Raw genomic sequence first — 13,413 nt, forward strand, 5'->3', positions numbered from 1 at the left:
TACTTACAAGCCCTTACCCAACAACGCAGTTCAAGAAATAGAGTTAAGAAAATATTTACTAAACAAACTAAAGTAAAAAAATTAGGGGAAAAAAGTAAAAAAATTAAATAACGAGGCTATATACAGGGGGTACCGGTACCGAGTCGATGTGCAGGGTTACAGGTTAGTCGAGGTAATTTGTACATGTAGAGTAGGTAGGGATAAAATGACTATACAAAGATAATAAACAGCGAGTAGCAGCAGTGTAAACAATAACTACCTCATTGTATACAGTACAGAATACTGTACCTAATCAGCAATAAACTGAATACAGTGCATTTAATATAAGGTACTTTTGATTTCATGGTGTATAGTTTATCCCATACTGGGCACCAGATTATAAGAGCACTAAGTATAGAGCTATGGATCACGATGTAAAGGCCTAATGGTTTCTTCCCTTGCCTGGGTGCCAGTCTTTCACCCAGGCAAGGGAAGTTCTATCCTATTAGTCTATTTCTTCCCTCCTGCAGGCCACATGTTCTTTCAGGAAGTAAACAGAGGTGCTCTACTTATAATGTGGTCACTAATGACAACCTTCCTCACCCGTCAGAGCGAGGCTTCGTGGAGCTGAGGTCTGTCCAGGAGCGTAACGTCTCGGCCCAGCTGCACCAGAACGTAGAGCTGAGGGTTGAGATCGAGTCCTACCCCGCTCCACGTGTTCGCTGGACCAAAGACAACGCCACCGTCAACGGAGACAACACCGTCATCACCAGGCAGGAGCACGAGACCAGGTCAGACCACCTGGACGATCATCAATTCTAATCAATTTGGAGATTGAATGTATCAATAACTTGGTCTATTTGTCATTGCATGAAAGCAGAACAACAGATCAACAGGATTTACAAGTACACTTGCATGGTATGCAATGCATCACGTTAGCCACTCATTGGGGAATTTACCCTCTCTGCTTCCTGCTGGGGGTTAAATGATGTAGCCTTGCTGTCTGAGAGGATTGGGTTACCTGCTGGTATTATCTTGCGTTGACTGATAGGAACTGGATGTCTCAGAAGGTCTTAGGGTCTTACAGACGTTGATGGATTGATTAAGATGCTTTAGTCCTGCTAAAATATGGTTTATCCAGGATCAGTTGTGAATGATTTCATGACGTTTATAACGGTGTGGTTCTCCTTTTCTCTTCTAACTCAGGTACGTCAGCATGTTGACCTTGGTGAGGATCAGGACGGAACAGAAGGGACTTTACACTGTTCTCGTCGCCAACGGAGACGACACCAAGGAAGTGACATTTGATCTGGAGGTCAAAGGTGAGTACCCTTCAAAGCAACATAAACCATTGGGGTGTATCTCATTAGTCCTTTGTGACTCCTCCTTTTCGTAATCAGCACTAATTTCAAAGAACTACATCCGCCGTGGTCCATTTTTTTCACCCTCCCTACGCTTTGAGATCAGTGCAAATAAAGGAGAGGCGATGAGGATAAAAAGTATATTTAGACTTAAGACTATGGAGAGGCAACATGGCTCAACATTGACCTACACTTATCATCTAGAGTCGGGGGATATGTAGTTCCTAACCCTTTATCCCTGTCTGTGTAGTTCCCCCTCAGATAACAGACCTGTCAGACCACCACCTCCCAGGGAAGAGGCATGCAGTGATCTGTGTGGCTGAGGGGGTCCCCTCCCCCTCCATACAGTTTTTCAGCTGTGACAGCATGCTCAAGTGAGTCATGTCATCATGATCATCATCATCATCACAGTCTCTGTCACACTGTGAACGCTAGAGGGCACACTTTGCTTACACTCGTTTTTGCCGTTTGTGTTTTAGTAATTGCAGTTTAAACTGAAGTCAGGCCAACTATGGGTTATTAGACTGCTTCTATACCCGAGTCTGCTCTGAGGGCATTAGCTGACAGCATTTACCGCTGACACAACTGAGTAGAGGTAGCAGTAGAAGTACGTACACCTGTACTACTGCACTATTGATTATCATTAGAACATCTCTCCCAGGTGCAGTAACCGGAGCACAGTGTGGCAGCCCCTGGTGTCAGACCCTGAGACCCTGAGTATCCAGACCAACATCAGTTTCAATGAGAGCCGTAAGGTGGGCCAGGTCCGCAGCCAGGTCACCTTCCACAAGCCCCAGCAGGTGATCGTCCGCTGTGAGGCCAGCAACGAGGGAGGAGTCCGCAGGAGAGACGTCAAACTGGTGTCCAGCAGTACGTATCTCAAATAGAAGACAAAATATTGATGTTATTATTGAAGACATTATTTTATCTATGGGGTTCTATGTATCTATACCCACAAACTCTATTCAAGGAAGGATAAACTAGGCAACTCAAGTCCTGAAGAGTTGCAGGGTATGCAGGCTCTTGGTTCCAGTCCAGAACTAACAAATCTGATAATTCATAGTTTATGTTCTGGGTAAATGTTATACTAGGAAAAAATCTGTAGACTACTGTATTTCTACTATGTAATAGTTGGATGTTAATGTTCTGTGTTGTGTTCCAGCTCTGTTCTCCCAGGTGGCAGTGTTGGCTGCGGTTCTACCCCTGGTGGTCATCCTCATCACCTCCATCATCATCCTCATCGCTGTGTGGAGGAAGGTGAGACTACACAGAGAAGACACAGTGAATAATGTTTAAACAACAACTACTATCAACTCACTCATAGTATCTCAATGTCCCTGAGTGATTGGGTAACTCTAACTATTCTGTGTTGCCTCAGAAGCCTCGCTATGAGATTAGATGGAAGGTGATAGAGTCGGTGAGTCTGGATGGCCATGAGTACATCTACGTCGACCCCATCCACCTGCCCTACGACCTGGCCTGGGAGATGGCTCGAGACAGCCTGGTGCTGGGTAAGGACCAGGAACCACGGGAGAAGGGGGTACCAATGTACAATATACACTGCAGTGGCGGTCGGTGCCGTTTAAGATGAGGGAGGACAATTATTTTTTTCATGAGAATGGCCTTAATTCTATTACAGCATAATGGATGACTGTCATTCGTATTTCATTCATCAAGTTCAATGTAACAGCGATAGATTTAGACTTCTACATGATACTAGAATTTTCCATATACCCATCATGAGGTTGTAGAACCTAGCCTGTGAATGAAAGTTTGCAAAGGTTGAGAGAAATGTGGGTAACCAAGGTGACAGACATTGATACATTCAATACCGCCTTGCACATTCAGGCATGTTTATCCCTGTTTCATTCCGTTTGCTTCCGTTTAAGAAATGTTTTTTAACAGAATCAGAAGAATGAATACACCCCTGATCATACACAAACACAGTTCAGTTTCATAGTAGCCACATACAAACAGCATGAATATTTTGCTCATTGTATTATTCCTTCACGCATCTACGCACTCTCCTCCTCACCTTTTCACTTTGCTTGTGGACTTCAGTGCACAACACATCAGCTGTCTGTGACCAGGCAAAAAAAACTTTCCTAGCCAAACATTTATATCATCACCGCTAACCGCTACACACAGCCTACATCGTTGTCACCACATTAATGTCAGTGGTGTAAACCTTGCAGCCATTGTGCTCTGGAGCAGTGAAAACTCATTCTCTGGAGTGATGAATCACCTTTCACCATCTGGCATTCTGACAAACGAATCTGGGCTTGGCGGACGCCAGGAGAACGCTACCTGCCCCAATGCATAGTGCCAACTGTAAAGTTTGGTGGAGGAGGAATAACGGCTGTTTTTCAAGGTTCAGGCTAGGCTCTTAGTTTAAGTGAAGGGAAATCTTAATGCTACAGCATACAATGACATTCTAGATGATTCTGTGCTTCAAACTTTGTGGCAGTTTGGGGAAGGCCCTTTCCTGTTTCAGCATGACAATGCCCCCATGCACAAAGCGACATCCATACAGAAATGATTTGTCAAGGTCGGTGTGGAAGAACTTGACTAGCCTGCACAGAGCCCCGACCTCAATCCTATCAAACACATTTAGGATTAATTGGAACGCCAACTGTGAGCCAGGCATTATCGCCCAACATCAACACCCAACCTCACTAATTCTCTTGTGGCTGAATGGTAGCAAGTCCCTGCAGCAAGTTCCAACATCTAGTGGAAAGTCTTACCAGAAGAGTGGAGGCTGTTATAGCAGCAAAGGGGGGAAAACTCCATATAAATGCCCATGATTTTGGAATGAGATGTTCGATGAGCAGGTATCCACATACTTTTGGTAATATAGTGTACCTACTAGAACTAACGCGTTAGTAAACCCGCTGCAATCATGCAGAACAGTGTACAGTCAGTAAACAGTTTAGCAGTTACACCGGTGGGCCCCGGTGGCAATAAATTACTTAAACCAAAAGCTTATCTTAACTTGGAAGAGTTGGAGTAGCCATAGCCAGCGGGCTAACATAGCATCCCTCTCTGTTTTAGCCAGGTGTTTGAGTAGGCTAAAATAGCTAGCTCCATTCGCTAAGTGAAAGTGAAAAAATAAATAACTAAATCTATCTCTCTCTCTTGCTTTCTCTTGCTTTTCCTTCATTTTTAAATAAATTAATTTGTTCAAAACTGTTCAACTATTGTCTCTCTCTTTGAGTCAACTACTATTGGGTGGACAACATGTCAGTTGATGCTGCAAGGGCTGTGATAGGTAGGAGGACGTCTTCAGGAAGTTGTCATAATTATTATGCAAGTTTATGAAAGGGGGTGAGAATCATGATCCTCCTAGATTTTGTAATGAAGTCAATGTACCCAGATGAAGACGGAAACTAGCTGTCTTCCGGATTCACCATGATGCTACCCTACAGAGTGCTGTTGAGGGTATTGTAGACCTGCATTGCAAAATAGTGTGTTTTAATCAATCCTGACTAGTCTCCTAGTCCCTGACGCTGAAAAACATCCCCACAGCGTGATGCTGCCACCACCATGTTTGAGAGTCCTTTAGGTGCATTCTGGCAAACTCCAGGTTGGCTGTCATGTGCCTTTTACTGAGGAGTGACTTCCATCTGGCCACTCTACTATAAAGGCCTGATTGGTGGAGTGCTGCAGAGATGGTTGTCCTTCTGGAAGTTTCTCCCATCGCCACAGAGGAACTCTGGAGCTCTGTCAGAGTGACCATTGGGTTCATGGTCACTTGGCTGACCAAGGCCCTTCTCCCCCGATTTCTCAGTTTGGCTGGGCTGGGCTGACAGCTATAGGAAGCGTCTTGGTGGTTCCAAACTTCTTCCATTTATGAATGATGGAGGCCATTCTGTTCTTGGGGACCTTCAATGCTGCAGACATTTTTTGGTACCCTTCCCCAGATCTGTACCTCAACACAATCCGGTCTCGGAGCTCTACGGACAATTCCTTCGACATCATGGCTTGGTTTTTGCTCTGACATGCACTGTCAACTGTGGGACCTTATGTAGACAGGTGTGTGCCTTTCCAAATCATGTCCAATCAATTGAATTTACCACAGGTGGTAAACATTTCAAGGATGATCAATGGAAACAGGATGCACCTGAGCTCAATATTGAGTCTTATAGCAAAGGGTCTGAATACTTATATAAATAAGGTATTTCTGTTTTCGCTTTGTCATTATAGGTTATTGTGTGTAGATTGTGTGTAGATTGTGTGTAGATCCGTTTCAGAATAAAGCTGTAACGTAACAAAATGTGGAAAAAGGGAAATGGTCTGAATTCTTTCCGAATGCACTGTATATGCGGATACCGCCAATATTTATTTGATAGTGTATTTAATTGGGAGAATACAAGTTAAACGTTGACATATTGACTGTTCTGATTTGGCCAATGTTTGTGTTGTGTTCCAGGTCGTACTCTTGGGTCCGGGGCGTTTGGCAGGGTGGTCGAGGCGACTGCATACGGTCTTGGTCATTCCCAGTCCAGTACGAAAGTGGCGGTGAAAATGCTCAAATGTAAGTGATAACAATCCTCTTCATATGCAGTTTTAATTCAGTATGTTTCTGCTTTAGCCAACTTGTCCTTGGTTTGTTTGGTAAGATAACAATCCAGTTTCAGTCTTATTTCCTGTTCACTAACCTTTGTGTCCTCTGACCTCTGACCACCAGCCACAGCCAGGAGGAGTGAGACCCAGGCTCTGATGTCAGAGCTGAAGATCATGAGCCACCTGGGGCCTCACCTCAACATCGTCAACCTGCTGGGAGCCTGCACCAAACAGGGTGAGCTCTGCCCCCATCACCGCAGCAACAATCCCAAACTAAAGTCATTAGCCTCTGAAATCCCATGCCTAGGGCAACACCATGTATACTGGAACATTATTAATGTGGGAGGCTACCCATCTGCCTAGGGAGACTATAACGTCATAGCTACAAACTTTCAATTTGATTAACCACATAATTGCACGTGTAACACACAAATGATTCCCTTGATGAAGAGAAATAATTGTCCTTTATTTGTGACTTTCACATCTCAGGTCCTCTCTACCTGGTGACGGAGTACTGTCGCTATGGAGACCTGGTGGACTACTTACACAGGAACAAGCACACATTCCTGCAGTACTACGCTGAGAAGAACCAGGAGGACTCTGGTTGCCGCGTCTCTGGAGGGAGCACCCCTCTCAGCCAGAGGAAAGGGTGAGTGCTACCTCCTCTTCTGGGGCTCAGGTCTGTGTTTGGAAGATAAAGTAGAGGTTAACTGTATAACCACATATGAATGGGAGCAAAAAAGACAAGCTGTCAATTACAAAAATGAGGCCATACATACATTGAACATTTGTTTGTGTTTTTTTCCACTATCCTAATGTGTCCCAAATATCTTGGCAGCTACGTGTCGTTTGGCAGTGAGTTTGACGGTGGCTACATGGACATGAGTAAGGACGAGCCCACGGTGTACGTCCCCATGCAGGAGCTTAAAGACACCATCAAATACACTGACATCCAACCTTCTCCCTATGAGTCGCCCTACCAGCACCACCTTTACCAGGAACAAGGTACAGAGTCCAAGAAATACATGCTAATAACAAAGCCAAAGCGTTATGTATACTTTGTACAATGTAGGTCTATTGCATGGGAGCCTGCTATAGGAGAACTGTCTCATTGTAATGGCTGGAATGGAATATCAGACACATCAAACATATGGAAAACACATGTTTGACTCCGTACCATTAATTCCATTTCACCCATTACAATGAGCCTGTCCTCCTATAGCTCCTCCTACCAGCCTCCTCTTGTCTATTGCATGCCAGACATATGGGAAGCACATGTGAAAGGATGGGCGGACTGACTGGCAGACAGGAAAAGACAGTGATATTGTTTATTTGACCTCCAGAAGCCTCTCTGTGTATTTTAGCAAGTCGACGTCACTATACACATACTATATTTGCTGTCCATGTGTAACACCTGGAAACCGATTCACCTTTACATTGTCTCCTTCCTCTTTTTGACCTCTGAACCCTTCCATCAATGTCTCTGCCCTCCCTGCCAGACCAGACCACAGTGGACAGTGCCCTGGTCATCAGTGACTGCCCTACCCTCAGCTATTCTGACCTCATTGGCTTCAGCTACCAGGTGGCCAAGGGCATGGAGTTCCTCGCCTCCAAGAACGTATGTGATGTTATATTGTATTATTTTAGTTGAATCAAAACTTTATTGCTCTATATTTATGTATTATTTTTTATTGTGCCAGGTTAGCAAAGTACAGACCTGGATATAGAATGTACTTCATCATCTGTACTAAATGTCCCAGCTGACCATGTCTCCCTGTAACCCTGTTGTTGAACCCTGTCCTCCCCAGTGTGTCCATCGTGACCTGGCCGCCAGGAACGTGTTGATCTGTGAGGGGAAGCTGGTGAAGATCTGTGACTTTGGTCTGGCCAGAGACATCATGCATGACTCCAACTACGTCTCCAAAGGCAGCGTGAGTGGCAGGCTCACTCAGGGTCAACCAGGGTCACTCACACACATGAAACATTACATGACCATAATGGTAACCACTACATACATGTTGAAAGATAACAGTAAGATAACACCATAGATTATGACCTTCAACCTACTTCAATTGTAATTATCCATAACTGCTGCTGTAACCTACTTCTCAGTACCTGGCTGATGCTAATCTTTCCTCTGACCTCTTCCCCCTCTCAGACGTTCCTTCCTCTTAAGTGGATGGCCCCAGAAAGTATTTTCCATAACCTGTACACCACCCTGAGTGATGTTTGGTCCTATGGCATCCTGCTCTGGGAGATCTTCACCCTGGGTACAAGGACATACATGAAACAGAACCCCATTAATTATTAATAGATCGATCGAAGACAAGAGATTACTGTTTGATTAAACCGAAACAACCTATTACCTGGAGTTAATTTACGTTCAGAAATATTAGTAGTAGTATGGGTGCAACTTTGATTACATGACCCTGTTTATTTAATATGTACGTGTAAAGGTTTCACTCTGTCTAAACAGACAGGCAATGAAGTTGTCTATCAGATTATCTAATCCTGAGTCTGTCTTCAGGGTCAGATGAGCTCTTGTTGTTATCTACAGTCAGGGTTCATAATCAATTCATTTGGGGATTTTTAAAACGTTTTTGAAACTGCCGTGACAACAAGAGCACCTATTGAGAAGTTGTTCATTTAGGGTGAAGCCGCGTGATTTGCAAACGTTTTTCTTGGAAAACAAAACTTTTGGAATCTCTTGATTCAGCATGACTTTAAGATTTGAAAAGTACATTCAGACTGATCAGCCTTTGAATATTGTTTTATGTTCTGACAGGAGGAGCCCCCTACCCTGATCTGCCCATGAATGAGCTGTTCTACAGTGCCTTAAAGAGAGGATATCGCATGGCCAAACCTAACCACGCCACCGATGAAGTGTAAGTCTCTAGAATGGCACCAAGACCATCCCTCCCAAAGACCTCTCTTAAAGAGTCATCAGGATTCTAGTATTGTGTGTCAGAGAGAATTTAAGAAAGTACATTTATATTTTCTGTACCTTGTCCTTCAGTTATGAAGTCATGCAGAAGTGCTGGGATGAGAAGTACGAGAGGAGGCCAGAGTTCTCTTTTCTGGTGCACACAATGGGGAACATGCTCACAGACAGCTATAAAAAGGTACCTTATACAGGGTTCTTCCGCTTTACATGTATCTGTGCATCTGAGGACCAAGGTGTTTCCACATTGACATACACTACCGCTCAAAAGTTTCACTTAGAAATGTCCTTGTTTTTGAAAGAAAAGCACATTTTCTGTCCATTAAAATAAGATGAAATTGATCAGAAATATAGTGTAGACATTGTTAATGTTGTAAAAGACTATTGTAGCTGGAAACGGCTGATTTTTAATGGAATATCTACATAGGCGTACAGAGGCCCATTATCAGCAACCATCACTCCTGTGTTCCAATGGCACATTGTGTTAGCTTATCCAAGTTTATCATTTTAAAAGGCTAATTGATCATTAGAAAACACTTTTGCAATTATGTTAGCACAGCTGAAAACTGTTGTTCTGATTAAAGAAGCAATAAAACTGGCCTTGTTTAGACAAGTTGAGTATCTGGAGAATCAGAATTTGTGTTTTCGATTACAGGCTCAAAATGTCCAGAAACAAATACCTTTTTTCTGAAACTCGTCAGTCTATTCTTATTACTGAGAAGTGAAGTGAAGAGGCGACTCCGGGATGCTGGCCTTCTATGCAGAGTTGCAAAGAAAAAGCCCTATTTCAGACTGGACAATAAAAATAAAAGTTTCAGATGGGCAAAAGAACACAGACACTGGACAGAGGAACTCTGCCTAGACTCGCCTCTTCACTGTTGAAGTTGAGACTGGTGTTTTGCGGGTTCTATTTAATGAAGCTGCCAGTTGAGGACTTGTGAGGGGTCTGTTTCTCAAACTAGACACTAATGTACTTCTCTTGCTCAGTTGTGCACCGGGGCCTCCCACTCCTCTTTCTATTCTGGTTAAAGACAGTTTGCACTGTTCTGTGAAGGGAGTAGTACACAGCGTTGTACGAGATCTTCAGTTTCTTGGCAATTTCCCGCATGGAAAAGCCTTAATTTCTCAGAACAAGAACAGACGGACGAGTTTCGGAAGAAAGTTCTTTGTTTATGGACATTTAGAGCCTGTAATCGAACCCACACATTTTGATTCTCCAGATACTCACCTAGCCTAAAGAAGGCCAGTTTTATTGCCTCTTTAATCAGAACAACTGTTTTCAGCTGTGCTGACATAATTGCAAAAGGGTTTTCTAATGATCAATTAGCCTTTTAAAATGATAAACTTGGATTAGCTAACACAATGTGCCATTAGAACACAGGAGTGATGGTTGCTGATAATGGGCCTCTGTACGTCTATGTAGATATTCCATAAAAAATCTGCCGTTTCCAGCCTCAATAGTCATTTACAACATTAACAATGTCTACACTGTATTTCTGATCAATTTCATCTTATTTTAATGGACAAAAAAATGTGCTTTTCTTTCAAAAACAAGGACATTTCTAAGTGACAACCAAACTTTTTGTCACGTTCGTCATAGTAATCGGACCAAGGCGCAGCGTGCGTAGAGTTCCACATCTTTTAATAAACAGAAACTCACCAAACAAAACAACAAAAGCACAAACGAAACGTGAAGCTACTGGTGTGCACACAGGCAACTATCTGTAGACGAAACACAAAGGTGAAATGGCTGCCTAAATATGATCCCAAATCAGAGACAACAATAAACAGCTGTCTCTGATTGGAAACCATACAAGGCCAATATAAACCATTAAACACCAAGATGACCCACCCTAGTCACTTTCACGCCCCAACCAACAGAGAATAAACAGCTCTCTATGGTCAGGGCGTGACACTTTTAAACGGTAGAGTATATGAAATATGTATGCATTGTTTATGGATGTATGATTCATGTATCAGTTTGGTGTTTATTGATTGTTGACATATGTCATTGATTGTTTATTGGTGTAGAGATACTGCCAGGTCAACGATGAGTTCTTCAAGCGTGACCACCCAGCCGTGGTCCGCACCAAACCCAGGCTCTCCTCTCACTTCCCCACCCCAGCCCTAACCCCCTCCACCGCCCCTGCCACCCCCCAGGACACCAACCCCTACACGCTCACTGGGGACTTCAGACCGGAGGCAGATGGTGAGGAAGCTTCCTACAACGACTACATCATACCCATCCCGGACCCCAAGCCTGAGGAGGAAGTCTGCTCCGAGGCTGACGACATTCCAATGAAAAGCCTCGCAAGGTATAGCCATCTGACATACGCTATATGACTGACTGACTGACTGACTGCAGACGTGTGCCAAGTGCATGGTATGCAGGACAGATGAGGCAGATTTACTCTAGAGGACCTTGTATTGTTACAACACTAACCCACACAGCCAGATGTGGGATTGAGACAAAAGCTGTCTTATGTTACCATGTATACATTGTGAGCTATAAGGATTGTGCATACAGTACACAGGATATTTAAGCAGAAATCTAAGATGAGCCTAGATGGCTTAGTTTACATGGATAGTTTACATGGAATTTATAGGCACCTTACTTAAATTAATGCATAATTTTCACCTGAAATAAGCCATAGAATCCCAGATTGGTTCGTGAAATAACATGTGTGTTGTTATTCCCTGTAGTTCTCGGGCTCTGGAGGACGAGGAGGCTGATTCCATCTCCCAGGAGACCGTGGAGGCAGACACCATTCCAGAGGAGAAATATCTCCATGCCAACCAGGCCCTGATTCCACTGGAGTCCTCTGGAACACCGGAAGCGGAAGACAGCTTCCTGTAGGCCTTTCAGGGAACTTGGTGAAAGTATGACATTCCTGAATAGCTTTAGTGGATTAAGAGAAAATGTAGCAAATTCAATTAGAAGGTAACCCTAACAACAAAAACAACTCCCACTGCTTTAGCAAATATTTCACAATTGGTGCTTTCAAAAGAATGATGTGCTGAAAATCTATTCAAAATCTATATTTACTACGAGAGAGAGTGATACATTTAATCATTGATGTTGATTGATGATGCAAAATACTCCATCTTGAATAGAGGGACCATTTGCAAAGCCCTCACATAAGAATTGTAAATAATCAGTATCACATAAGAATCTACTTTTAAGTTAGGGATTCATGATTTGTAAAATACTGTGTAACATTGTGGTCACTATTGCAGTGTTTCTATGGTGATTTGTATTCACATTTTTCCTTTCACATGTGTTGTATTTTTATGTTATTTTGTATTTTATTAGGATCCCCATTAGCACCAGCTATTCTTCATGGGGTCCACACAAAACATGAAACATAACATAATAGAACATTAATAGACAAGAACAGCTCAAGGACAGAACTACATGCAGAACTATATACATTATGAAGATAAAAACATTAAGCCTCCAAAACCCTTTCAGTTTTGAAAATCACTAAAAGTGGAGCATGTACTGTTACATTTTGCTTGTGTGAAAAAGTTCCAGTTTTCGGACAGGTACTTTAGTTGTTAAAAAAAAACATTAACACAATCTTATGGCATCTATACTTCTCAACATGAATTGAATATGATATTCTAGTTGCACTGAGGATTTTTTGTTCTTAAGTCACAAATGCGTACTTTCTATTTTCAACTCCAGGTTATTTTGCGAGAATGTAATTCATTTTGAGAAGAGCTAAACATACATTAGCCTTAATTGAGCAGAACATTATACACTCAGTAAATGGTATGTCTCAAATTATCATTTTATGTCGTCTTTAGTTTTATATAGATTTATTTTTACATTTTATATAGTGTTTGTTTTAAACAATTCTGTATAAATGTTGCACTTTACAATGTTTAGGAAAACATTTCCAAGAAAACGATTTAAGGTACAGTACATAAGAGATTGAATGATGTATGAGAGATATGAAAGAAATGTATGTTTTTACACGGCGGTACTGACTGAATGAGAAATAATCTGAGCATATCACTGCCTTAGCACACCTGTCACAAGATGACTACATTGTTTTGTACTGTGACTATGATTGACATCTTTGAAGTGCTTGTGTATTGTATAAAGTTCTATGAAAGAGACAAATATATGGCCTATAGTATCCATACAAAAGGATATACAATAAGCATTTCTATGGAAGGAGATCTTCTACAGAAATATGGCTATAAAGATTTGAATCTATATTCTTGAAGCAATTATATGATACCTGAGGTAATTTGTAATCGCAGAGGTTCTCCTATCGTTACATACACAACCAGTGAAATACAGATGATATGCTTCCTTGTACATATTTGTCACATGGTATAGGAACACAGAATGCAGAACACTACATATTGTAGAATATTTACCACACACACGCTATGGTACCAAAGCTTCTCTGTATATTTACGAATGTATTTTTATATGTAGTTTATAAGTGTTTATGTGAAAATAAAAGTTTATAATGAAAATATGATAGCTCATTTCATTTTGTCCTTACTGTCTTCTTTTAAATTAGCTAATGAGGGACAGTTCCTGTTGGCTAT

The 13,413-nt window shown here is 42.2% G+C and overlaps 1 protein-coding gene across 3 annotated transcripts in view; it reads left to right on the forward strand.

The window, feature by feature from the left end:
- LOC129827801 (platelet-derived growth factor receptor beta-like) overlaps positions 1 to 13,350 on the forward strand; it is a 52,295-nt gene extending 38,945 nt beyond the window's left edge. The window contains exons 7-23 of one of the 3 annotated variants that reach the window (XM_055888997.1): positions 590 to 770; positions 1,186 to 1,301; positions 1,591 to 1,714; positions 2,002 to 2,210; positions 2,503 to 2,597; positions 2,722 to 2,851; positions 5,770 to 5,874; positions 6,028 to 6,138; positions 6,393 to 6,552; positions 6,742 to 6,908; positions 7,403 to 7,521; positions 7,712 to 7,834; positions 8,062 to 8,173; positions 8,689 to 8,788; positions 8,920 to 9,025; positions 10,876 to 11,159; positions 11,548 to 13,350. In XM_055888997.1, the coding sequence (XP_055744972.1) occupies positions 590 to 770; positions 1,186 to 1,301; positions 1,591 to 1,714; positions 2,002 to 2,210; positions 2,503 to 2,597; positions 2,722 to 2,851; positions 5,770 to 5,874; positions 6,028 to 6,138; positions 6,393 to 6,552; positions 6,742 to 6,908; positions 7,403 to 7,521; positions 7,712 to 7,834; positions 8,062 to 8,173; positions 8,689 to 8,788; positions 8,920 to 9,025; positions 10,876 to 11,159; positions 11,548 to 11,701 (2,396 nt within the window). In that variant the 3' untranslated portion in view covers positions 11,702 to 13,350. Of the gene's footprint in view, positions 1 to 589; positions 771 to 1,185; positions 1,302 to 1,590; positions 1,715 to 2,001; positions 2,211 to 2,502; positions 2,598 to 2,718; positions 2,852 to 5,769; positions 5,875 to 6,027; positions 6,139 to 6,392; positions 6,553 to 6,741; positions 6,909 to 7,402; positions 7,522 to 7,711; positions 7,835 to 8,061; positions 8,174 to 8,688; positions 8,789 to 8,919; positions 9,026 to 10,875; positions 11,160 to 11,547 lie in introns of all 3 variants that reach the window. The other 2 variants (XM_055888996.1, XM_055888998.1) reach the window with 2 other exon arrangements.
- The last annotated feature ends 63 nt before the right edge of the window (positions 13,351 to 13,413 follow it).

This window comes from Salvelinus fontinalis, chromosome 29 (assembly GCF_029448725.1).
Source record: "Salvelinus fontinalis isolate EN_2023a chromosome 29, ASM2944872v1, whole genome shotgun sequence".
In the NCBI taxonomy this organism is placed as follows: domain Eukaryota; kingdom Metazoa; phylum Chordata; class Actinopteri; order Salmoniformes; family Salmonidae; genus Salvelinus; species Salvelinus fontinalis.